Raw genomic sequence first — 21,819 nt, forward strand, 5'->3', positions numbered from 1 at the left:
AAAATATATTATAAATAAATGAATAAGTGAATAAATGAATAAATAAATAAATAAATAATAACAACAACAAAAAATAAAACAAATCAATTCACAAACCCAGCAAGTAGAATTGTGGACTCTGGGCTTGAGTGTATAGAAAATATTTTATTTCCCTTACTAGTTCATGATCATAAATTTTTAGGTAGGAAGAATTAATATATTTTTACAGATATGCTACTATATAACCTTATATCTATTGTTAACCATGCTTTCTTACATGCTTAAAAATGGTTAGGAGGGTAGATTACCTGTGATAGTCTTACCATGATAAAATAAAAACTATAAAAAGATTTGTAATTCATTCTTTTGATATTGGTAGTACTATGTATATGGCAATCTCTTGTGTACTAAGAACTAGGCACATGAGACCCCTTCCTTAGGGTAATTGTAGAATACACTGAAAGCTGTGGTAAGTGCAAGTTTGAAGCATTTTTTCAGGGTTCTCTGTGATTGCCTATTAGTAGAAAATGTCTTAGTTCAAGACGTCAGGAAAATCGTTGATGACAAAGTTATTTAAATCTTGGACCTAAGTTGACTATAGTTAGTCCTCTATGAGAAAAGTCATGGAGAAAGGCATATAGAATGCTTTGCAGTTTAGTAATGATACGGTTGTGGAAATTTATCTTATCATTTAACTATGCCACACTGATTACTCAAAGAAATATTTTTTATTAATTTTTTAGAATTTTACATATACATTTATATTATTACACATAAATACAATAAACTACCTACAGGAAGAAGAACAATGAAACAATCAGGAATTATATAGATGTTAAATTCTTAGTGTTTTGGCTATGTGTATTTGGCAGCCTTGAAGGAAACATCTTTCCTATCTTGGTGCATCTAATATTCTGGATGTAAACCAATACGTATCATATCTCATATTGATCAACTTAAGACATCTATCTAGACCTAAAAACATCTTAATCCCTAAACAACTGAAGAATGGATAAAGAAACTGTGGTACATTTACACAATGGAATACTATTTAGCTATTAAAAACAAGGAAATCTTGAAACTTGCAGGTAAATAGATGGAACTAGAAAAGATTATTCTGAGTTAGGTAACCTAAACCCAGAAAGGCACGCATGGTATATACTCACTCATAAGCAGATATTATCCGTTTACTACAGAATAACTACACTATGGTACAGAGACTGATTTCTTAAACATTGTAACATGTGAATTCAACAAACTCCTAACTCTTCCTGTATTCTAGAATTGGATCATTAAATATGCACATACAAATTCATAGAGAGTAGCATACAAATCAGTTAGTGTGAGCACAATGCTAGTGGGAAGACAGAGGTGAAATGAACTTCATTCTCCCAGATGCAGTCCGGGATACTTTAACTTAATTGTTGGCTAGATGTTTATGCCATTCATCAGCCGCTGCACTTCCTTACAATCTAAATGAGATGAACAGATGAAACTGAGCATCCTCTTCCTTAGTTAGCTGGAATTGGGCCATCTGAGGTTCTACATCCTCTTAGTGTCAGCTTTGTGCTAAAGAGAGATGCCCAATGGTCTCCTTAAGCCTACAATGAAAAGATCCTGACTTTTAACCTAGGGAAGTAAAGCCCCAACTTAAGGTCATTGCAAGTGTCAGTCATGGTTAGGACCATCTGACAGTCACTGTGCCAGTGTGCATGGCAGGGCCATTAAAATGTTGGTATAAGTTTGATCATTCTTTTTGGAGTCATAAATGTTAGTAGGCAATAGAGAATGGGGGAATATCTGCCCACTAGTATAGTTCATATCTCAAGTCTTCTATAACAAACCTACAAGATGTGGAAAATAAACACGATTTCATTATTGAAAATGGTATTTCAGATCGGTTGGATATATGGCTATAAACTAAATTCTTATGGTGAATGCAACTCATCTCTGAATACGAAATATGAAACCTTAGCCACAGAACACAACCATATTTTAGAAGTGCCACAGTTAAATTACAGCGGAATGATGTCATTTCCTTTTGTGAATCATTCAATTAAAAACAAATTAAACCCATGGGTAATTAAAAAGATCTCATTCATACACTTTTATATAATCACATGCACATTTTATTTCTCTGTCCCAATAGGTGAGTTCTTAGAGGTTCTCTGTCCCACTAGATAGTCAGTACAATTTTCCAAAATAAATGAAGTAATTAACTTGTAATTTTAAGGGAAGTAAGTTATTTTGGGCTGGATCCCAAATGATTAAAAACTCACTTAAAAGTTGCTTTGCTGTGCAGGAAGAATTCCTCGGGGCCCGCCCTGGGTGTTGTGGTAGATGTGTCACTGACTTAGATGCCTGGCTTTTCAAGGATAGAAGAATACTTAAATTTCCTAATCATTGCAGAAGTAACTATTTGTCTTGAGGAAAATGTAGGAGATTGAGACTTTTTTTTTTTGTTGCTATTTCATTACAGTGTGAACAGTGCTCAGTGTCTGTAGTCACATTTATGAATAGTGCAAGAATCCATGGTGGTATGTATGTTCTCCTTTGTACAGGTAGGAAACAGGAGGTGCATAGTTCTTGTCATTTGCCTGTGTTTCCAGCACTCAGAGAGGCACAAATTGGTCCTCGGATTGAGTGTGTCCCTCACCCCATTGCATTTCTGTGTACTGCTTTGTCTTCCTGCAGGCAGCCACATCCCACATTGAAAACATTTATATCTTTTATACATTTATATCCTGTAAGTAAATTTGTCTCTGATACGAATCTTTCTCTAGAAGCCATTATCGGGGAATTGTGAGTCACAGTACCAGAGAAACTTTGGCCTAATATAACTTGATAAATTTGAATAAAAATGCAGTTACCAGTAGCTATATATGTATTGCTGATGGCTATATATGTATGTTTCTTAGACATCAGAATACGTCTTTGAAGAAAAAAAATAAGTTTAAGGAATCCATTGGCATTTAAGGTTGTGGAAATAGATAAACAGGACCTTGTTCATCCTCTTGAATGAAGGGCCCATTATTCTTATGTGAGTTGAAGTGCTAATTGGTCTTTCTTCCATTATAATTTGTTAGTTTTTACACCTTCCCATTCCACCCTGACCACTCTAACTGTCTCACCCTATGCCACATGCACAGCCTTTTTCTTTTCTGACTGCTGTTTTTTAGAACTGGTGATATAAAAACTTGCCTAAAGCAAGCTCCCAGACACCTCTGTTCATTTATTTGCTGCAGAGACATGGCACTACCTAGACTCTTATCATGTCCTACAATCCCATAAGCATAAAAGGAGTGGATAAAAAGTCATGTGACACTTTGCAAAATGTCTAGTATAAAAATTGTGACGGTCCTTTCTATCTGGAATATAGATAAGGTATAGCACTTGGTACTGATTTTTATTTTAGTATCTCGCTCTCATCTACCATCTATCTATCATCTATCTATCTATCTATCTATCTATCTATCTATCTATCTACCATCTATCTACCATCTATCTATCTATTTATCTATCTATCTATCATCTCTATCTCTCTATCTATTTCTCTATCTTGCTATCATCTATCTTCTATTATTTATTTTTTAGTGTTTTTGAGACAGGGCTTCTCTGTCTCTGGCTGTCCTGGACTCGTTTTGTAGACCAGGCTGGCTTCAAACTCAAAGAGAGCGTGCATGCCTCTGCCTCGCCACTGCACCAAGCTTGATTTTTCTTTTTAAACTAAGAAATTGGGTTATTTTATTCTAGCATTTCATTAGAAACAAAAGATGCCCAAATGACCTCCGTTGTTATTAGTCAGACAATTACACAAAAGGAGGTTCCATTTGCTGGAGAACAGAATACTGGGGCAGAGGTGAAGTTTGTAATGTGGATGGGAGCACCAAGAATCAGCCCTGACATAAATCTTTAAATTAGTCACAGCTTGCACTATGCAAGTAGGAACTTCCTAGTTTTAGGATCCTAAAATAATTGAGTTTCCTATTATAATATCTTGTGGTATTTGAAAAGAAAATTTACAAGCATTCTATGACTAAGATAAATTTGCCATTTAAAATTTTAAGATTACATTTTAGTACATATACTAACTGCAGGGTCATTTCTGCCAGTGACTCTCCTCTGGTTCTGGTTCCAGTAGGCACCACTGAGTGAATGAATGGAGACTGAAAATGACACCATGGTGACAGAATTCATTATTTTGGGACTAACAGATAGTCCTATACTACGTGCCATCTTATTTCTGTTTTTTCTACCAGTTTATATAGTGACCGTAGTGGGAAACATCAGTATAATCCTCTTAATCCGAAGCAGCCCACAGCTTCACACCCCCATGTACCTGTTCCTCAGCCATCTAGCCTTTGTGGACATTGGGTACTCCACATCAGTCACACCCATCATGCTCATCAGTTTCTTAAGAGAGAAAACTACTATCCCTCTCACTGGCTGTGCAGCCCAGCTTGGCTCTGATGTAGCTTTTGGAACAACAGAGTGCTTCCTGCTGGCCGCCATGGCCTATGACCGCTACGTGGCCATCTGCTCACCCTTGCTCTACTCCACGCAGATGTCCCCAGAGGTCTGCATCTTTCTGCTGGGGGCATCTTACTTGGGTGGGTGCATGAATGCTTCGTCGTTCACAGGCTGTTTTGTGAATCTAAACTTCTGTGGCCCAAACAAAATCAACCATTTTTTCTGTGACCTCTTCCCACTCGTGAAACTCTCTTGTGGCCATGCTTACATTGCTGAGATATCCCCATCCATCTCCTCTGCATCGGTCTTGGTGAGCACACTTTCTACCATCATTGTGTCTTATATTTATATCCTACACTCAATCTTAAGGATGCGCTCTACTGAGGGAAGGAACAAAGCTTTCTCCACCTGCACTTCCCATCTTACTGCAGTCACTTTGTTTTACGGGACAGTTTTGTTTGTGTACGTGATGCCCAAGTCTAGCTATTCAGCGGATCAAGTCAAAGTGGCCTCTGTGATCTATACAGTGGTAATTCCCATGTTGAATCCTCTCATCTATAGTCTGAGGAACAAGGAGGTGAAAGAGGCTATGAAAAAATTAATGGCCAGAACACATTGGTTCCCTTGAAATCAGACAAAACTCTATGGTTAATAAAATCAATAATCTGAAGAACATCAGTGTGTCATATTTCCATGTTATTTATCCTTAACCTGAACACTTACATATAGGAAAAGCTCCTATAAGTACAGAAAATTGATGCTTATTTCCATTTAAAAGCTAAAAAGTGTCATTTACATGGATACCTGCTGCATTCAAGTGAAATGTGGATTTTTTCAAGGTAAGAACACATCACAGGATAAGTTATAACTTTAAATATTACTTATTTGCAAATTTTGTAATGTTATTTAAATAGATATATTTCAAAGCTCTTTTAATCTCTTATTTAAAATAACACCTGGGAATGAAATTTCCAGTAGATATGAAAAAAATGGAATGCCTGTAAAGTTAGAGATTCAGGTCACTGCCCTCTAAAGGTATTTATTTCCCTTACATGTTGGAAACAGTGGGACATAGTGTCACTGAAAAAAAATAAATTCTGGTGGGGGGATTCCAAGATGGCGCTGACCATTAAGCCACGTATCTGATCTACTTTGTGGAGACCAGAGATATAAGAGGAGCAACAGATTGCTGGACTTTGAGAACTGTAGGTGAGTGGGGCCCCAAAGGCCACAGACCAAACAGGGGGCCTACCCCCCTGGGTCAAGCAACATCCCGGAGGTGCTAAACGCACTCCCCAAACTCTGAGACGGAATCCACATGCAAACTGCAGCCTGTATATAAAGCACAGACTCGCTGTTTGGAGAGGGGTTTTTCCAGAGTCCCCAGCCAGAGGAATCGCAGCGAAGAGGGTGAATCTGCCCTAGGATTCCTCCTTCCACACCACCCCAAACTGCAGAGGTCACCCGCCTAGGCTGACTGAAAACACAGGCGGCGGGACCCAACAGAGACAGTTATAGTGGGACTACAGCTCGCTGGCCATCCGGGGGCCAAACATAACACCAATCACAGCAGACTGAGCCTGCAAACAGCGGCAGTGAGAAATCAGTTTGAACTGCTTCCACAGACCCATCGGGAGACATGGGTCTTGCCTAGAGCTATAGCTGAACTTATTAGCCCTGCAGGAAGACCTGGGTCCGCGGGCTTCTGCCAGAGCTCTGCAACCCTTTTGTCCCTACCCAGCCGCAAGGCACTGGTCCTTCGCTCTGCTCCCCGCTCCCCGAATGAGAGAGCCCAGCTGGAGATTCTGGCCCGAGCAAGGCAGGCACTCTCACATTATCGGGAGACGAGACGTGGATGGGTTGTGTTTGCAGTGCCTAATTGCTGACCCAGAGTGTGAGGGGACCCACATACCTCGGCGGAAAGATTTGGGTCCGTGAGCGGCTGCCAGAGCTCTGCAGAGCCAGTCTTACTAACTGCCCAGCCGCAAGGCCCTGGCACTGCGCTCCTTGCTCCCCGAATGAGAGAGACCAGCTGAGCTGGCCCTGTGCTCCCTGCTTCTCAATGAGTGAGCCCAGCGGGAGATCCTGGCCTGAGCAAGGCAGGCACTCTCACATTATCAGGAGATGAGACATGGATGGGTTGTGTTTGCAGTGTCTAATTGCTGACCCATAGTGTGAAGGGTCCCACATACCCCAGCGGAAAGATTTGGGTACACGAGCGGCCACCAGAGCTCTGCAGAGCCAGTCTTACTAACTGCCCAGCCGCAAGGCCCTGGCACAGCGCTCCATGTTCCCTGAATGAGAGTGTCCAGGGGAGATCCTGGCCCGAGCAAGGCAGGCACTCTCACTTTATTGGGAGACAAAAAGAGGGTCTTTCTTGCAGTGTCTAATTGCTGACCAAGAGCGACCTTGGTCCCTCTAGGCATATAGTACTGGGAGAGGTTGGGCACTGCTACAGGGTATAGAGGCAGAGCTAAAAGACAGCTACACCTCCAGAAGATCTGATCTACCTGGGGTCTTGACTACAAATCCACAGGAAGGACAGGCAGCTGGGATCAACCTACTCAGCCAGAACGTTTGTGTGCGGACCTTATTCTAGGTCCCAAGACTGCTGATCTGAATTACAGCAGTAAAGTCCAAACAGATATCTACTTTGGCTGGCTCAGCCTGGAGCCCAGGGGGCAGACGAAAATCACCAGGAGTGAAACCGGATCACCTACCTGTTCCACAAAAATACCCCCTGATCCCCACAGGCAAGAGCACCTGACCTATAATCAGTCATCAATTAACCACTCTCAAACAGTGAAGGTCACTACAAATACCTTCCAACACCAGAGTCATCAAAATGATAAGAGGACAGCGTAAGAATCCTATCAAAAACCAAAACAGTTTGGCATCTCCGGATTCCAACATTCCCAATGAAAACAACCTAGAGAACCTAACAGCAATGGATAGGCAAGAAAATGACCTCAAGTCCTTAGTAAAGAAGATGATAATGGAAGAAACAAATAAAATCTGTAAACAAATGCAGGAGGAGGCAAACAAGAGGGCTGAAGAGTTAAAAGAGTCATATAAAGAGGCACTTGAAGAATTTCAGAAAAATATAAATAACCAGATGATGGAAATCATTAAAACAGTCCAAGACATGAAGATAAAAATGGAAGCTATGATGCAGGAACACACAGAAGAAAAACGTGACCAAGAGTCTGCAAAGAGGAAAACAAGCATCTCAGAGGTGGCCTTATCTAACAGATTGCAAGAAATGGAAGAACGAATATCAGGACTTGAAGATACAATCGCAGAACTGGAAACAACCATTCAGGGAAATGCTAAATCTGAAAAGTTCCTAACACAGACCATTCAAGAACTGAAAAGACGAAACTTTTGAATAATAGGGATACAGAAGAAACTGGACAGCCGACCCCACAGCCCAGAACACATCTTTAATCAAATAATGAAGGAAAATTTTCCCAGTTTGAAGAAAGAGATGCATACGAGCATACAAGAGGCCTACAGAACACCAAATAGAATAGACCTGAAAAGAAAATCTTCCCGCCACATAATAATAACAACACAAAATATACAGAACAAGGAAAAAATATTGAAAGCGGCAAGAGAAAAAGGCCGAGTAACATACGAAGGCAAACCTATCAGAATTACTCCTGACTTCTCAGCAGAGACCATGAAAGCCAGAAGGGCCTGGACAGAGGTGCTGCAAACCCTAAGAGAACACAGATACCAGGCAAGACTACTATATCCAGCAAAATTATCAATAACCACTGACAGAGAAGACAAGTTATTTCATGACAAAAACAAATTCAAACAGTACCTAGCCACAAATCCAGCTTTACAGAAGCTTTTAGAAGGAAAACTCCACCCCAACTGGTCAAACTACAACCAAAAACTACATAGGAAATAGGTAAATATACCATTGCAAAATCACAACCTCACAAAATCTCAACTGTTACAAATACCAAAAATGAAGGAACTCACCAATCACTGGTCGTTAATATCTCTCAACGTCAATGGTCTCAACTCTCCAATAAAAAGACACAGACTAATGGAATGGATGCATAAACATGACCCAACATTCTTCTGCATTCAAGAAACACACCTCAACCACAAGGACAGACATTGCCTCAGAGTAAAAGGTTGGGGAAAAATATTCCACGCAAATGGTCACAAGAAGGAAGCTGGGGTAGCCATTCTAATATCTAATAAAATAGACTTTCAACCAAAATTAATCAAACGAAATGAGGATGGTCACTTCGTACTTGTCAAAGGTAAAGCCAACCAAGAAGACATCACAATTTTGAACATCTATGCTCCGAATACAAGGGCTCCCACATTTGTAAAAGAGTTATTAACAAAGCTTGCCCCACCCATTGATACCCACACATTAATAGTGGGAGACTTCAACACCCCTCTTTCACTCAAGGATAGGTCTTTGAATCAAAAAATAAGCCGGGAAATAACCTCAGTAACCAATGTCATGAATCAAATGGATCTAACAGATATCTACAGAACTTTCCACCCAAATGCAAAGGATTATACCTTTTTCTCAGCACCCCATGGAACGTTCTCTAAAATTGATCACATAGTTGGTCATGAAGCAAACCTCAATAGATACAAGAAGATTGAAATAATACCTTGTATTTTATCAGATCACCATGGTCTAAGGCTGGACTTCAACAACAACAGAAATAACAAAAAGCATACTAACACGTGGAAACTAAACAACTTACTTAATGACACATGGGTCATGGAAGAAATAAGGGAAGAAATAAAAGACTTCCTGAAATTCAATGAAAATGATGGAACAACATACCCAAATTTGTGGGACACATTGAAAGCAGTGCTAAGAGGAAAATTCATAGCACTAAGTGCCTTCAAAAAGAAAAAGGAATCATCCCACATAAACAACCTAACAACACATCTGGAAGCTCTAGAAAAAAAAAGAAGCAGAAACACCCAAGAGGAGTAGACGCCTAGAAATAATCAAACTCAGGGCTGAAATCAATAAATTAGAAACAAAGAGAACAATCCAAAGAATCAACAAAACCAAGAGCTGGTTCTTTGAGAAAATTAACAAGATAGACAAACTGTTAGCCAGTCTAACTAAAAGACAGAGAAACACTATCCAAATTAACAAAATCAGAAATGAAAAGGGAGACATAACAACAGACACCGAAGAAATACAAAGAATCGTAAGAACCTACTTTAAAGGCATTTATGCCACAAAATTCGAAAATTTAAGGGAAATGGACAAATTTCTCGACCGATTCCATTTGCCAAAATTGAACCAAGTCCAGATAAACAAATTAAATAGCCCTATTTCACCTATAGAAATAGAAGCAACCATTGATAGTCTCCCAACCAAAAAAAGCCCAGGGCCAGATGGTTTCAGTGCAGAATTCTACCAGACCTTCAAAGAGGAGCTAATACCGATACTATTCAAGCTATTCCAAAAGATAGAAATGGACGGAATATTACCAAATTCCTTCTATGAGGCCACAGTCACATTGATACCTAAACCTCACAAAGATCCAACAAAAAAAAGAATTTCAGACCAATATCTCTTATGAACATTGATGCAAAAATACTCAACAAAATTCTCCCAAAGCAAATACAACAGCATATCAAAGATATCATTCACCATGACCAGGTAGGCTTCATTCCAGGCATGCAGGGATGGTTTAACATATGGAAATCCATCAATGTAATCCACCATATAAACAATCTGAAAGAGAAAAACCACATGATCATCTCTTTAGATGCAGAAAAAGCATTTGACAAAATCCAACACCCATTTATGTTCAATGTTCTGGAGAGATCGGGAATACAAGGCACTTATCTAAACATAATAAAGGCCATATACAGCAAACCAACAGCCAACATTAAATTAAATGGAGAGATACCCAAGGAAATGCCTCTAAAATCGGGAACCAGACAAGGCTGAACCCTGTCCCCTTATCGCTTCAATATAGTTCTTGAAGTTCTAGCCAGAGCAATAAGACAGCAAAAGGAGATCAAGGGGATCCAAATGGGAAAGGAAGAAGTCAAATTATCCTTATTTGCAGATGATATGATAGTGTATATAAGTGACCCGCAAACTTCCACCAGAGAACTCCTACAGCTGATAAACACCTTCAGCAAATTGGCAGGATACAAAATAAACTCAAAAAAGTCAGTAGTGTTCCTGTATACAAATGACAAACAGGCAGAGGAAGAAATTAGGAAAACTACTCCCTTTACGATAGCCACAAACAATATAAAATATCTAGGAATAACTAACCAAGCAAGTGAAGGACTTATTCGAAAAAAAAACTTCAAACCTCTGAAGAAAGAGATTGAAGATGACATGAGAAGATGGAGGGATTTACCTTGTTTGTGGATCGGGAGAATCAACATAGTAAAAATGGCCATCTTACCAAAAGCAATTTACAGATTCAACGCAATCCCTATCAAAATACCTACAAAATACTTTGAAGATATTGAAAGATCAATTCTCAAATTCATATGGAGAAATAAAAAACCCAGAATAGCAAAAACAATCCTATACAACAAAAGATCCTCTGGAGGAATCTCCATACCTGATCTCAAGCTGTACTACAGAGCAACAGTAATTAAAACAGCATGGTACTGGCAAAGCAATAGAGTGGTGGATCAATGGAATTGAATCGAAGACCCAGAGATGAATCCACACACATTTGCTCACTTGATTTTTGACAAAGAAGCCAAATCTATTCAATGGAAAAAGGATAGCATCTTCAACAAATGGTGCTGGTCTAACTGGATGTCTACATGTAGAAAAATGCAATTAGACCCTTATTTGTCACCATGCACAAAACTCAAGTCTAAGTGGACTAAAGACCTCAACTTAAAACCGAGACATTAATTCAGTTAGAGGAAAAAGTGGGGAAGAGCCTGGGACACATAGGCACAGGAAACAACTTCCTGAACAGTACACCAACAGCCCAGGCCTTAATGTCGACAATTAATAAATGGGACCTCATGAGGCTAAGAAGCTTCTGTAAGGCAGGAGACATTGTCAGTAGAACTAAGCGACAGCCTACAGAATGGGAAAAGATCTTCACCAACCCTTCATCTGACAAAGGTTTAATATCCAAAATATATAAAGAACTCAAGAAACTAAACACCACAAAACCAAACAACCCAATTGCGAAATGGGGCTTGGAACTTAACAGAGAATTCTCAACAGAGGAATATCAAATGGCCAAGAAACGCTTAAAGAAATGTTCATCCTCGTTAATCATCAGAGAAATGCAAATCAAAACGACACTGAGATTCCATCTTACACCCATCAGAATGGCTAAGATCAAAAACTCAAATGATACCACATGTTGGCGAGGATGTGGAGAGAGAGGAACACTCCTTCATTGCTGGTGGGAATGCAAACTAGTACAACCACTTTGGAAAGCTATCTGGCGCTTTCTCAGAAAAATGGGAATAGGGCTTCAAGACCCAGCCATCCCACTCCTTGGAATATACCCAGAAAATGCCCTACCACATAACAGGGACATATGCTAAACCATGTTCATAGTTGCTCTATACATAATAGCCAGAACATGGAAACAGCCTAAGTGTCCCTCAGTAGAAGAATGGACTAAGAAACTGTGGTATATTTACACAATGGAATACTACTCAGCTATTAAAAACGAGGAATTCCCAAAATTTGTGGACAAATGGATTGATCTAGAAATTATTATAATGAGTGAGTTCACCCAGAAGCAAAAAGAGACAAACGGTATATACTCACTTATATCAAAACACTAGTCCAAGGGATACGTACCATGAAAATCTTTACTTACCAAGAAAGTGGGTCATAGGAGAAGATATCCGATTGAGACTTTAGGCAAGAGTAGCATCGAAGAAAGAGGAAATAGTAGGACCCACAGGGTCCTGGAAACCTACAAGAAGAACTTTATGACAGGCAGATCTGGATCCTGGGGTTCTCCTCAAACTAAGGCACCAGCCAAGGAGAATATAGGCAGTAAGCTTCGAACCCCTACCAAGACCTAGCCGACGAACATGATACTCTCCACCGTTGAGTGGAGAGTGAGATCTGACTCTCACACGAACTCTGGTGCCCCTTTTCTGACCATGTCCCCCGGATGGGGAGGCCTGGTGGCACTCAGAGGAAGGATAGCTAGTTACCAAGAAGAGACTTGATATTCTGAGAGCATATATAGGGGGAGGAGGTCTCCCTCAGTCACAGACATAGGGGAGGGGAGAAGGGGAGAAATGGGAGGGAGGGAAGAATGGGAGGAAACAGGGGAAGGGCTAACAATCGAGATGTAATATGAATAAATTAATAAAAAAAGAAACAAAACAGAACAAAACAAAACATAAAAAAACAAAACAAAACAAAAAAAAGAATTGAAAAAAACCAAAAAAAAATTCTGTTTATTTTTCTTTAATTGGATCCAGAATGGAAAAAATCATAATACCTCTGTTTTACCATTACAAGATCCAAATCAGATAACAGAGGAAATTGAATGACTCTCAGACTATATCTGCCAACTGAGGTCTGCATACATAGCTGTTAGTGTGGAATTGGGTAGCAGACATTTTTTTGGAGGATGACAACAGGATGGGGAAACTCTCCTTGAACAATATCAAATAGACAGGAAATTATGGCTCAATCAGAGAACACATTTGCCACTCTCTGGGTCACTGCTTACCCAATTCATAATCAGTCTGCCCATGGAAATTTCTACCTCTAAGTCTTCTAACAATGATTTATGATTAGTACTTTAGTGAATGTATTTTTGTTATTAATATGGTTGTAATGTTGGACAAACCATGAGAAGATATGGAAAAACCATTTTACAGGCTGACTTCTTGTTCACAAAAGACACTATTAAAAAAACCCACACAGAACTGGATGCTGCTGCCCATGCTAATGAACATTGGAAATGAACATACATGACAAACATTGACTTAAACTTGAAAAAGCTACAGGAGAGGCATGGAACTGATTCTCCCTCAGAACCCCAAGAAGAAACAAGCCCCAACAATGCCTTGGTCTTGGACTCCAAGCCTCCAGAGCTGCAAGACATACATCTGAATTGCCTAAGACATGCACCTTACAGCACTTGGCTATGGTAGACCTAGCAAGGAAATAAAACTGCCTGCTTAGTTCGCTATTAAGTTTCATTATTGGGCAATTTATTCCTGGAAGAGAGGGGGATACAGGCTTAGAGAGTATCAAGAACACAAATAATAGAAGCCTTTTTAAAAAGAGAAAAGACAAAAATAAAAAAGGCTATCAGTGGCAATAAAAAGAATTTTACCAAAATAGACTGAGTTAATAAATAAGAATCAACAATAATGACTCTACTCCCATTGAGAGCAATCTAAAACTCTCATACAGGTGTGTGTGTGTGTGTGTGTGTGTGTGTGTGTGTGTGTGTCTGTGTCTGTGTCTGTGTCTGTGTGATCTTTACTTATTATTTGTAAGATTTGTAGTTAGAAGGCAGGGATTCAAACTGGGAAAGATTTAAAATTCTTATCTATGTTTCTTTTAAAAAATTTTAAAAATATAAGTCTTTTAAAATATAAACCTTTTAAATCTTTTAAAATATAAATTTCAGTAAATTTTCCATCTATGAAATGGATTGGTGCTTAGAAACCATACAATTTCTCATATCTTTGTAAAATGTAGCAGTGGATTTATGCTTAAAAGTTTAAGAGAAGGAGATCAATTTATAGGGGTGACAAAAATCAATGTATATTGTAATTGGGGTAAAATTATAGGGGTATATGTACTTAGGAAAATTCACCAGCCTGAGTGCTCAAGTTTGTGTATGTGATCCTTTCAGTAAACCTTTGCAGAAAATTAGACAAGAGAGCCATTTTTTTCTCATTTCAACCTGATTCTGCAAGCTTTTTGGCAATGATGTCACCTACTCACTCACAGGAGCCAAAACTGCTAATTATTTCTTAAAACTGTTCCCTTCTCCTTCTTAAAGCTCACCTAGCTTACTATATATGCTTTTTTTTTGCAATCCATTGCTTTCTTCAGTTGCTTTTTATTTAATATTTTGTTTCTTCTCATAATGGTAGTTTACTGATGTTGAGTTTTTAATAGGTTTCTTTTTGTCAAAATATTCCTTTTTGCACCCTCAATTTTGAGTGATATTTTGTTTAGGATAGAATTTTGTATTAACAGGTAAAATTATTTTTACACAAAACTTCACTGGAGTCTAGTTTTTATCATTTCTTTGAACGTATCTTTTTTCTTTTTAAGTAGAATACATACTTTATCTTCTACCTGTTTTTCTCTGTCTCTCTCTCTCTCTCTCTCTCTCTCTCTCTCTCTCTCTCTGTCTCTGTCTCTCTCTGTCTCTGTCTCTCTCTCTCTCTGTCTCTCTCTCTCTCTGTCTGTCTCTCTCACCCCTTTCTTATAACACAGAAAATCAAATCCAGGGCGCACTACCTGCTAAGCAAGCAATCTACTATTAAACTATAACTCCGCCCACAGTTCCTTTTTAGTACTCTGTCCATAATTTGCCTAAATGTAACCTGGACTCATATTTATCATCTTGGGTATCTCAGACTTCTTAGAATTTCTTAGCTCAGGTTATTTCACTAACTTGGAAATCTTTTGGTGACTATCTTCAGACATGTCTTCTACCTCATGGGCCTCCTATTTTGAACTTAAATTCTTCACATGTCAGATGCTTTCACATCTCATAGGAAACTCTTGGACTATCTTCACTTCCATCCTGTAGTATTTATTTTTCTTTCAACAAGTCTTTCAGTTACAAACTCTACTTCTGCTGTGATAGAATTGTAAGCCTACTGAGTCTTTCACTTATGTTTCTTTTCTCAGATTCAAATGTACTATTTTCTCTATTTTCCTCCCTTTTCATCTTTCTCTTCCTCTCTTTTTCCCCTTTATTTCATTCCGTCCTCCTATTTCTCTCTCTCTCTCTCTCTCTCTCTCTCTCTCTCTCTCTCTCTCTCTCTCGTGTGTGTGTGTGTGTGTGTGTGTGTGTGTGTGTGTGTGTGTGAATGTGTGTATGCAATTCTTGAATTATTTTCATTTGGCGCTACCTTTGCTGTGCCTTGTCATTTTAAGATTATTGAGTGATGGACAATGAAGACAAATGATAAGAAATGAGATTGACATATCGACATATCTTCCTGTAAGATATGTTTTATTTTGGAGTCTATGAAATCAGTTAATCCCTTAGAGAAGATGAGAACACTGTGACAAAACAAATCAGTCACATAGGAAATCAGCTGGTATCTGTGCACACAGTTTAACACTTAAGTTTGCATTCCAGCCAACTGCTGGTAGCCATGAAGTTTTGACTATTGTTTGTAGTTGAGGACCACATTTTCCTAGATTACCCTAAAATCTTCCCAAGCCTAGTATCTAAAATAAAAGACAATGACACTATAGGCTCACTTTCTCCTCAAAAACTTAAACTTACCTAACTTTGAATGATGAACTACAAAAAGATAAAATCTGTACTGAGATTTTCAGCTTATTATTGTCTGGACAGTTGCTGTGCATCCTGAAAAACTCAAATTTCTTTGTAGAAAATGACTAGGGGAATTTCTAATTCCATTCTCTAGCTTCTTAGATCCCTGAATCTTGGTCTCATAATTTTTAGCTCCAATATAATCTTTAGCATATACAAATAACTCTATTTACACAGCCTGGAATACTGCTATAAAGTTCAAGAACTCATGTTTTTGCTAAGTCTATAATTTTTGAAACCTAGAAAGGTCTCAGTTGTAGAAATGACAAAAACTCCACCAGAATGCCTCTATAGCTGATAAACACTTTCAGAAAAAAAAAACAGCAGAATACAAAATTGATACACAAAAATCAGTAGCCATCCCATATGCATATGACAATTGGATTAAGAAATAAATCAGGGAAATGATACTATTTACAATAATCTTAAGAGACATATATCTTAGGGTAACTTTAACCAAGCAAATGAAAGACTTGTATAATAAGTGTTTTAAGACACCTAAAAATTGAAGAAGTCAGAAGATGGAAAGATCGTCCATGCTTGTGGACTGGATGGCTGATATAATAAAATGGCCACCCTACAAAAAGCAATATAAAGACTCAATGCTATCTCCAGCAAAATTCCAAGACAAGTCTTGACAGATTTTGAAAAGACAATCCTTGGTTTCTGATGGAAACAAACAAACAAAAAAACAAACAAAAAAACTGAGAGAGCTTAAAACATTATAAATAATAAAAGAGCTTCTGAAGATAGCACCACCCCCAATTTCAAGTTGTGCCACAGAGCTATAGTAATAAAAATAACATGATATTGACATGTTTATTAATGGAATCAAATTGAAGACCAATATATAAATACAACACACCTATGCTCTCCTATTATTTTACAAAGCACCAAAACTACACAGTGGGGAAAAAAGACAAGCATCTTCAACAAATGGTGCTGGTCACATTGGATGACTGTGTGGAGAAGAATGTGAACACACCCATGCTTATTATTTTGCACAAAGATCAGATCTAAATGGATCAAAGACCTCAATATAAGGCTAGCTACTCTGAATATTATAAAAGAGAAGCTAAGGAGTAGTCCTAAACTTATTGGCACAGGAAGGGACTTTCTGAAGACTACCAACAGTGCAGGCACAGTCAGTAATAAACAAATTAAACTGAAAAGCTTCTGAGTGGCCACGGACACTGTCAGCTGAACAAAGTGGCAGGCGATAGAAGGGGAAAATCTTTACCAATAATATACCCAATAGAAAGTTAATGTCTGAAATATATGAAGAACTTTAAAAAATTAAACATCAAGAAAACAAATAACCCAATTAAAAGTGGTGTAGAGAACTAAAAAGGGAGTTCTCAAAAGATAAAACACAATTATCCGAGGATAAAAACTCCTTAAAATGTTTAATATCTTTAATCACTAGGGAAATGCAAATTGAAGCTACTTTGAAATTTCATCTTATATATGCCAGAATGGCCAAGATCAATAAAAAAAATGATGGCTCATGCTGTCTTGATGTGGAGAAAAGGGAACACTCATCTACTGGTGCTAGTAGTTCAAACTTGTACAGCAACTGTACAAATCAGTGTGATGTTTTGCCAAGAAGTTGGGAATAGATCTATCTCAAGATCCAGCTACACTACTCGAGCATATGTGCAAAGAACTGTCCTTTCTACCACAGAGCAACTTCCTCACCCATGTGCATTACTATACTAGTCTAATCATAACAGCTAGAATTTGGAAACAGCCTAGATATCTAACAAACAAACGCATCAGGTAAACATGGTACATTTACATAATGGAATATCATCCATCTGTTTAAAAAAATAAAATAATGAGATTTGCAGGTAAATAGATGGAACTATAAATAACACCTCGAGTAAGCTAACCCATACCCCAAAAGGCATATATGATATGTAGTCTCTTATTTATGGATGTTAGATTTTAAGCCTTAAATAGGCATACAACTAGTGTATAACCACAGAAGTTAGTTATATAGTAAGGAACTAGTGTGGATGAAAGAATTTCCAAAGGAAAGAGAAATAGACTATATAGTTAGAGATAAGGAGGGTGTGTACCAGAACAAGTGGATTACGTGGAAGTGGAAGGAACACTAGGTTAGGGAAAGAGATGCAGAAAAGGCAACTAATCCTAACGTCCATTTGAGGTGTCATATGCAAAATCATTGCTTCTTTAAATATATACTTACATGAAAGAAACTTAAATGGGTTCACTAAATAATAGGGGAGACAAAGCTCCAGCTAGGCATCTCTTGCACCAAGTGAAATTTCCAGTGCCAAAAGTTGGTTACAGCTAATTGAGTTTCTGGCCAAAGAAGCCCAATGAACCCCTCTGAACAGCTCAGGCTGTTGCCAATACTACTGATTGCTCCACACAAACTGATGTTAAGCCACTGTTGCTGAAGACGACATTTACATATCTCACTGAACACGAAGAAGTTGGGTTGATGCCTAACTAGAGGCAACCCAGATGACTACTGTTAATGGTACTAGAAGGCACTCTGCACACCAGAGGAGATAGTTAAACATCAACACAGCTACAAACCCATCAATTTACGGTGGTGATCTGCCTGTATAACACACTGGTGCAATAGTGGCACAAATGTCACACAGGAACTAAGCACTTTCTTATTGGATTTATGGCCCACTCCATGAGATATAACCCATGTCTGACACTGGATGTCAAGATTCTGAGATTACATAGGCCATGAACGTAAGAGAAAACCAAATAATATTGTTCTGCTAATGGAATGCAGCAACAAACTAACTCCTAACAACATCCTTCTATTCATAGTAAACATCTGTTCATAGATGAGCGTCTCACTCAACCATCATTAGTGAAGTTTCCTCCTTAAGTAGATGGAACCCACAAGTGAGCAAGGTACAGAGAGGCAGAGGCCTTGAAATACTCAGTCTTAAGTGGAATGTCTTCTTCAAATCCCTCCCCTTAGGGCTCTAGAAACTATGGAGAAGAGGAGGCTGAAATATTATAAGAACCAGAGGAGATGGATAATACCAAGGAAACAGTGTCTTCCAGACACAACAGGACTGATGTACATATATATTTGCAGAGATTGTGGCAGCATACTCAGACTCCATACAGCTTTAAAGCATATAGAGTCCCAGTGCTATGGTAGGAAAATAGACATGAACTCCCATCCCAACTAAGATGCTGTCTCCAATTAACAACTCACAAAGGAAAAATTAGTTTATTCATGAGAGTCTTATGAATACCAGCAGTCCATAGCCAACACAACACAAATTCAAAGGTATTTGGGGGAATTTTTGTCTGATTAAGATTTTTTTTTGTTTTTTGTTTTTTTGTTTTTGTTTTTGTTTTTGTTTTTGTTTTGAGATAGGGTGTCTCTGTGTTAGCCTTGGCTGTCCTGGACTTGCTTTGTAGACCAGGCTGTCCTCGAGCTCACAGTGATCTGCCTGTCTCTGCCTCCAGAGTGCTGGGATTAAAGGCATGGCCACCACACTCAGCCTGATTTTTTTTTCATTTTAAAAACTGGTTTTTGGTTTCCAATTTTGTCTGTTTGTTCTTTTTTGTTTTACTCTTGTTTGTCTTTTTACTTATCTGTTTTTCTTAAAAAAGAAATAAAGAAGACATGAAGTTGGCAGATTTGGGTGGTGGGAAGGAAATGAGAGAAGATAGGGGAGGAGAAACCAGAAAATATTGTATAAAAATAACTTCATTTTCAATAAAATTGAATAAAAATAAAAGACATAAGAAAAAGTAGCAGTGTGTTTATATGGTGGATTACATTGATGGATTTCCATATATCAAACCATCCCTGCATGCCTGGAATGAAGCCTACTTGGTCATGATGAATGATATCTTTGATGTGTTCTTGTATTCATTTTGCAAGTATTTTATTTAGTATTTTTGCATCGATGTTCATAAGAGAAATTGGTCTGAAATTCTCTTTCTTTGTTGAGTCTTTGTGAGGTTTAGGTATCAATGAGACTATGGCCTCATAGAATGAATTTGGTAATTTTCCATCCATTTCTATCTTTTGGAGTAGCTTGAAGAGTATCGGTATTAGTTCGCCCTTGAAGGTCTGGTAGAATTCTGCACTGAAACCATCTGGCCCTGGGCTTTTTTTGGTTGGAAGACTCTCAATGATTGCTTCTATTTCTGTAGGGGAAATGGGACTATTTATCTTGTTTATCTGTTCTTCACTCAACTTTGGCAAGTGAAATTGATCAAGAAAATCGTCCATTTCCCTTAGATTTTCAAATTTTGTGGTGTATATGCCTTCAAAGTAGGATCTTATGATTCTTTGTATTTCTTCAGTGTCTGTTGTTATGTCTCTCTTTTCATTTCTGATTTTGTTGATTTCAATACTGTCTTTCTGCCTTTTAATTAGTTTGGCTAATGGTCTGTCTATCTTGTTGATTTTCTCAAAGAACCAGCTCTTGGTTTTGTTGATTCTTTGGACTGTTTTCTTTCTTTCTTTCTTTCTTTCTTTCTTTCTTTCTTTCTTTCTTTCTTTTTAAGTGACAATTTGTTTATTAACATTTTTCTTTTACAGTTGGTCACAGCCATAGGTGCAGAACCCACGGATATGGGGAAAACACTGTTTAAGTCTTTGTCCCTAGGAATGTTTGTTTTTATGATGCTGCAATTATGATATACTATGGATTTTAATGTGCCATTAATGTTTTAATATGAAATACTAAGCTTTTTGTATTAGATTGAAAATCTTATAAATTATCCTATAAACTGGATATGTATCCTAAAGGACAATAGTTAAAATGGACTGTTTTCTTAGTTTCTAACTTGTTAATTTCAGCCCTGAGTTTGATTATTTCCAGACGTCTACTCCTCTTGGGTGTTTCTGCTTCTTTTTTTTCTCCACAGTTGAGTGGAGAGTGGGATATGACTTTCTCACGTACTCTGGTGCCTCAGATTTGACCATGTCCCCTGGAGGGGCAGATCTGGTGGCACTCAGACGAAGGACAGCAGGTTGCCAAGAAGAGACTTGATACCTTATGAGCATATACAGGGGGAGGTAATCCCCCTCAGGAACAGTCATAGGGGAGGGGAATAATGGGAAAATGGGAAGGAAGGAAGAGTGGGAGAATACAAGGGATGGGATAAACATTGAGATGTAACAAGAATAAATTAATAAAAAAATTTAAAAAAAAGAAAAAGTAGCAGTGAATTGGTAAACTTGCATTTATGCGTTAGCCTACTCTAACCTGAACTATAAAATAAATTTAAAGCCATACTGATTCAATATAGTTTCAGCTAAAGCAATTAAGACAACTGAAGGAAATCAAAAGGACACAATTTGGAAAGGAAGAAGTCAAAGTATCTTTATTTGAATATGATAGTATACACAAGTTATCCAATAAACCCCACTGATAACCTCCTACAGTTCCACAGAAAATCAGCAATCAGTCTACCTCAAGATCCAGCTATAGAACTCTTGGGCATATACCCAAAGGATGTTTCATCCTAACCCTTTCTCAAACATATTCCATGCTGCTATATTCATAGTATCCAGGAATTGGACACAATCTAGATGTCCTTCAATGAATGAATGGATAAAAATTATGTGGTAATTTACACCAAGGAATATTATTCATCCATTAAAAACGACATCATGAACTTTATAGGCAAATGAATGGAACTTAGGTATCTCAGACACAGAAAGATGAATATGGTGTGTATTCTCTTGCATATGGCTACTAGCTGTGGAGCTACAATCCATAGAACAACAGAGCATAGTTACAGAATAAAGAACTAGAGGGATTGGATATATCCTGATAAGAAATAGAAATAGAAAAGGTGGTTATGGATGGATGGGGCAGGAATGAGA

The 21,819-nt window shown here is 38.1% G+C and overlaps 1 protein-coding gene across 1 annotated transcript; it reads left to right on the forward strand.

Annotated features, from left to right (window-relative positions):
- The first annotated feature begins 4,132 nt into the window (after positions 1–4,132).
- LOC127191849 (olfactory receptor 481) lies at positions 4,133–5,077 on the forward strand. Its single transcript, XM_051149180.1, has one exon. The coding sequence runs from the start codon at positions 4,139–4,141 to the stop codon at positions 5,075–5,077; it is 939 nt and encodes a 312-aa protein (XP_051005137.1). The 5' UTR covers positions 4,133–4,138.
- The last annotated feature ends 16,742 nt before the right edge of the window (positions 5,078–21,819 follow it).

The sequence above is a fragment of the Acomys russatus genome, chromosome 7 (genome assembly GCF_903995435.1).
Source record: "Acomys russatus chromosome 7, mAcoRus1.1, whole genome shotgun sequence".
Classification (NCBI taxonomy): domain Eukaryota; kingdom Metazoa; phylum Chordata; class Mammalia; order Rodentia; family Muridae; genus Acomys; species Acomys russatus.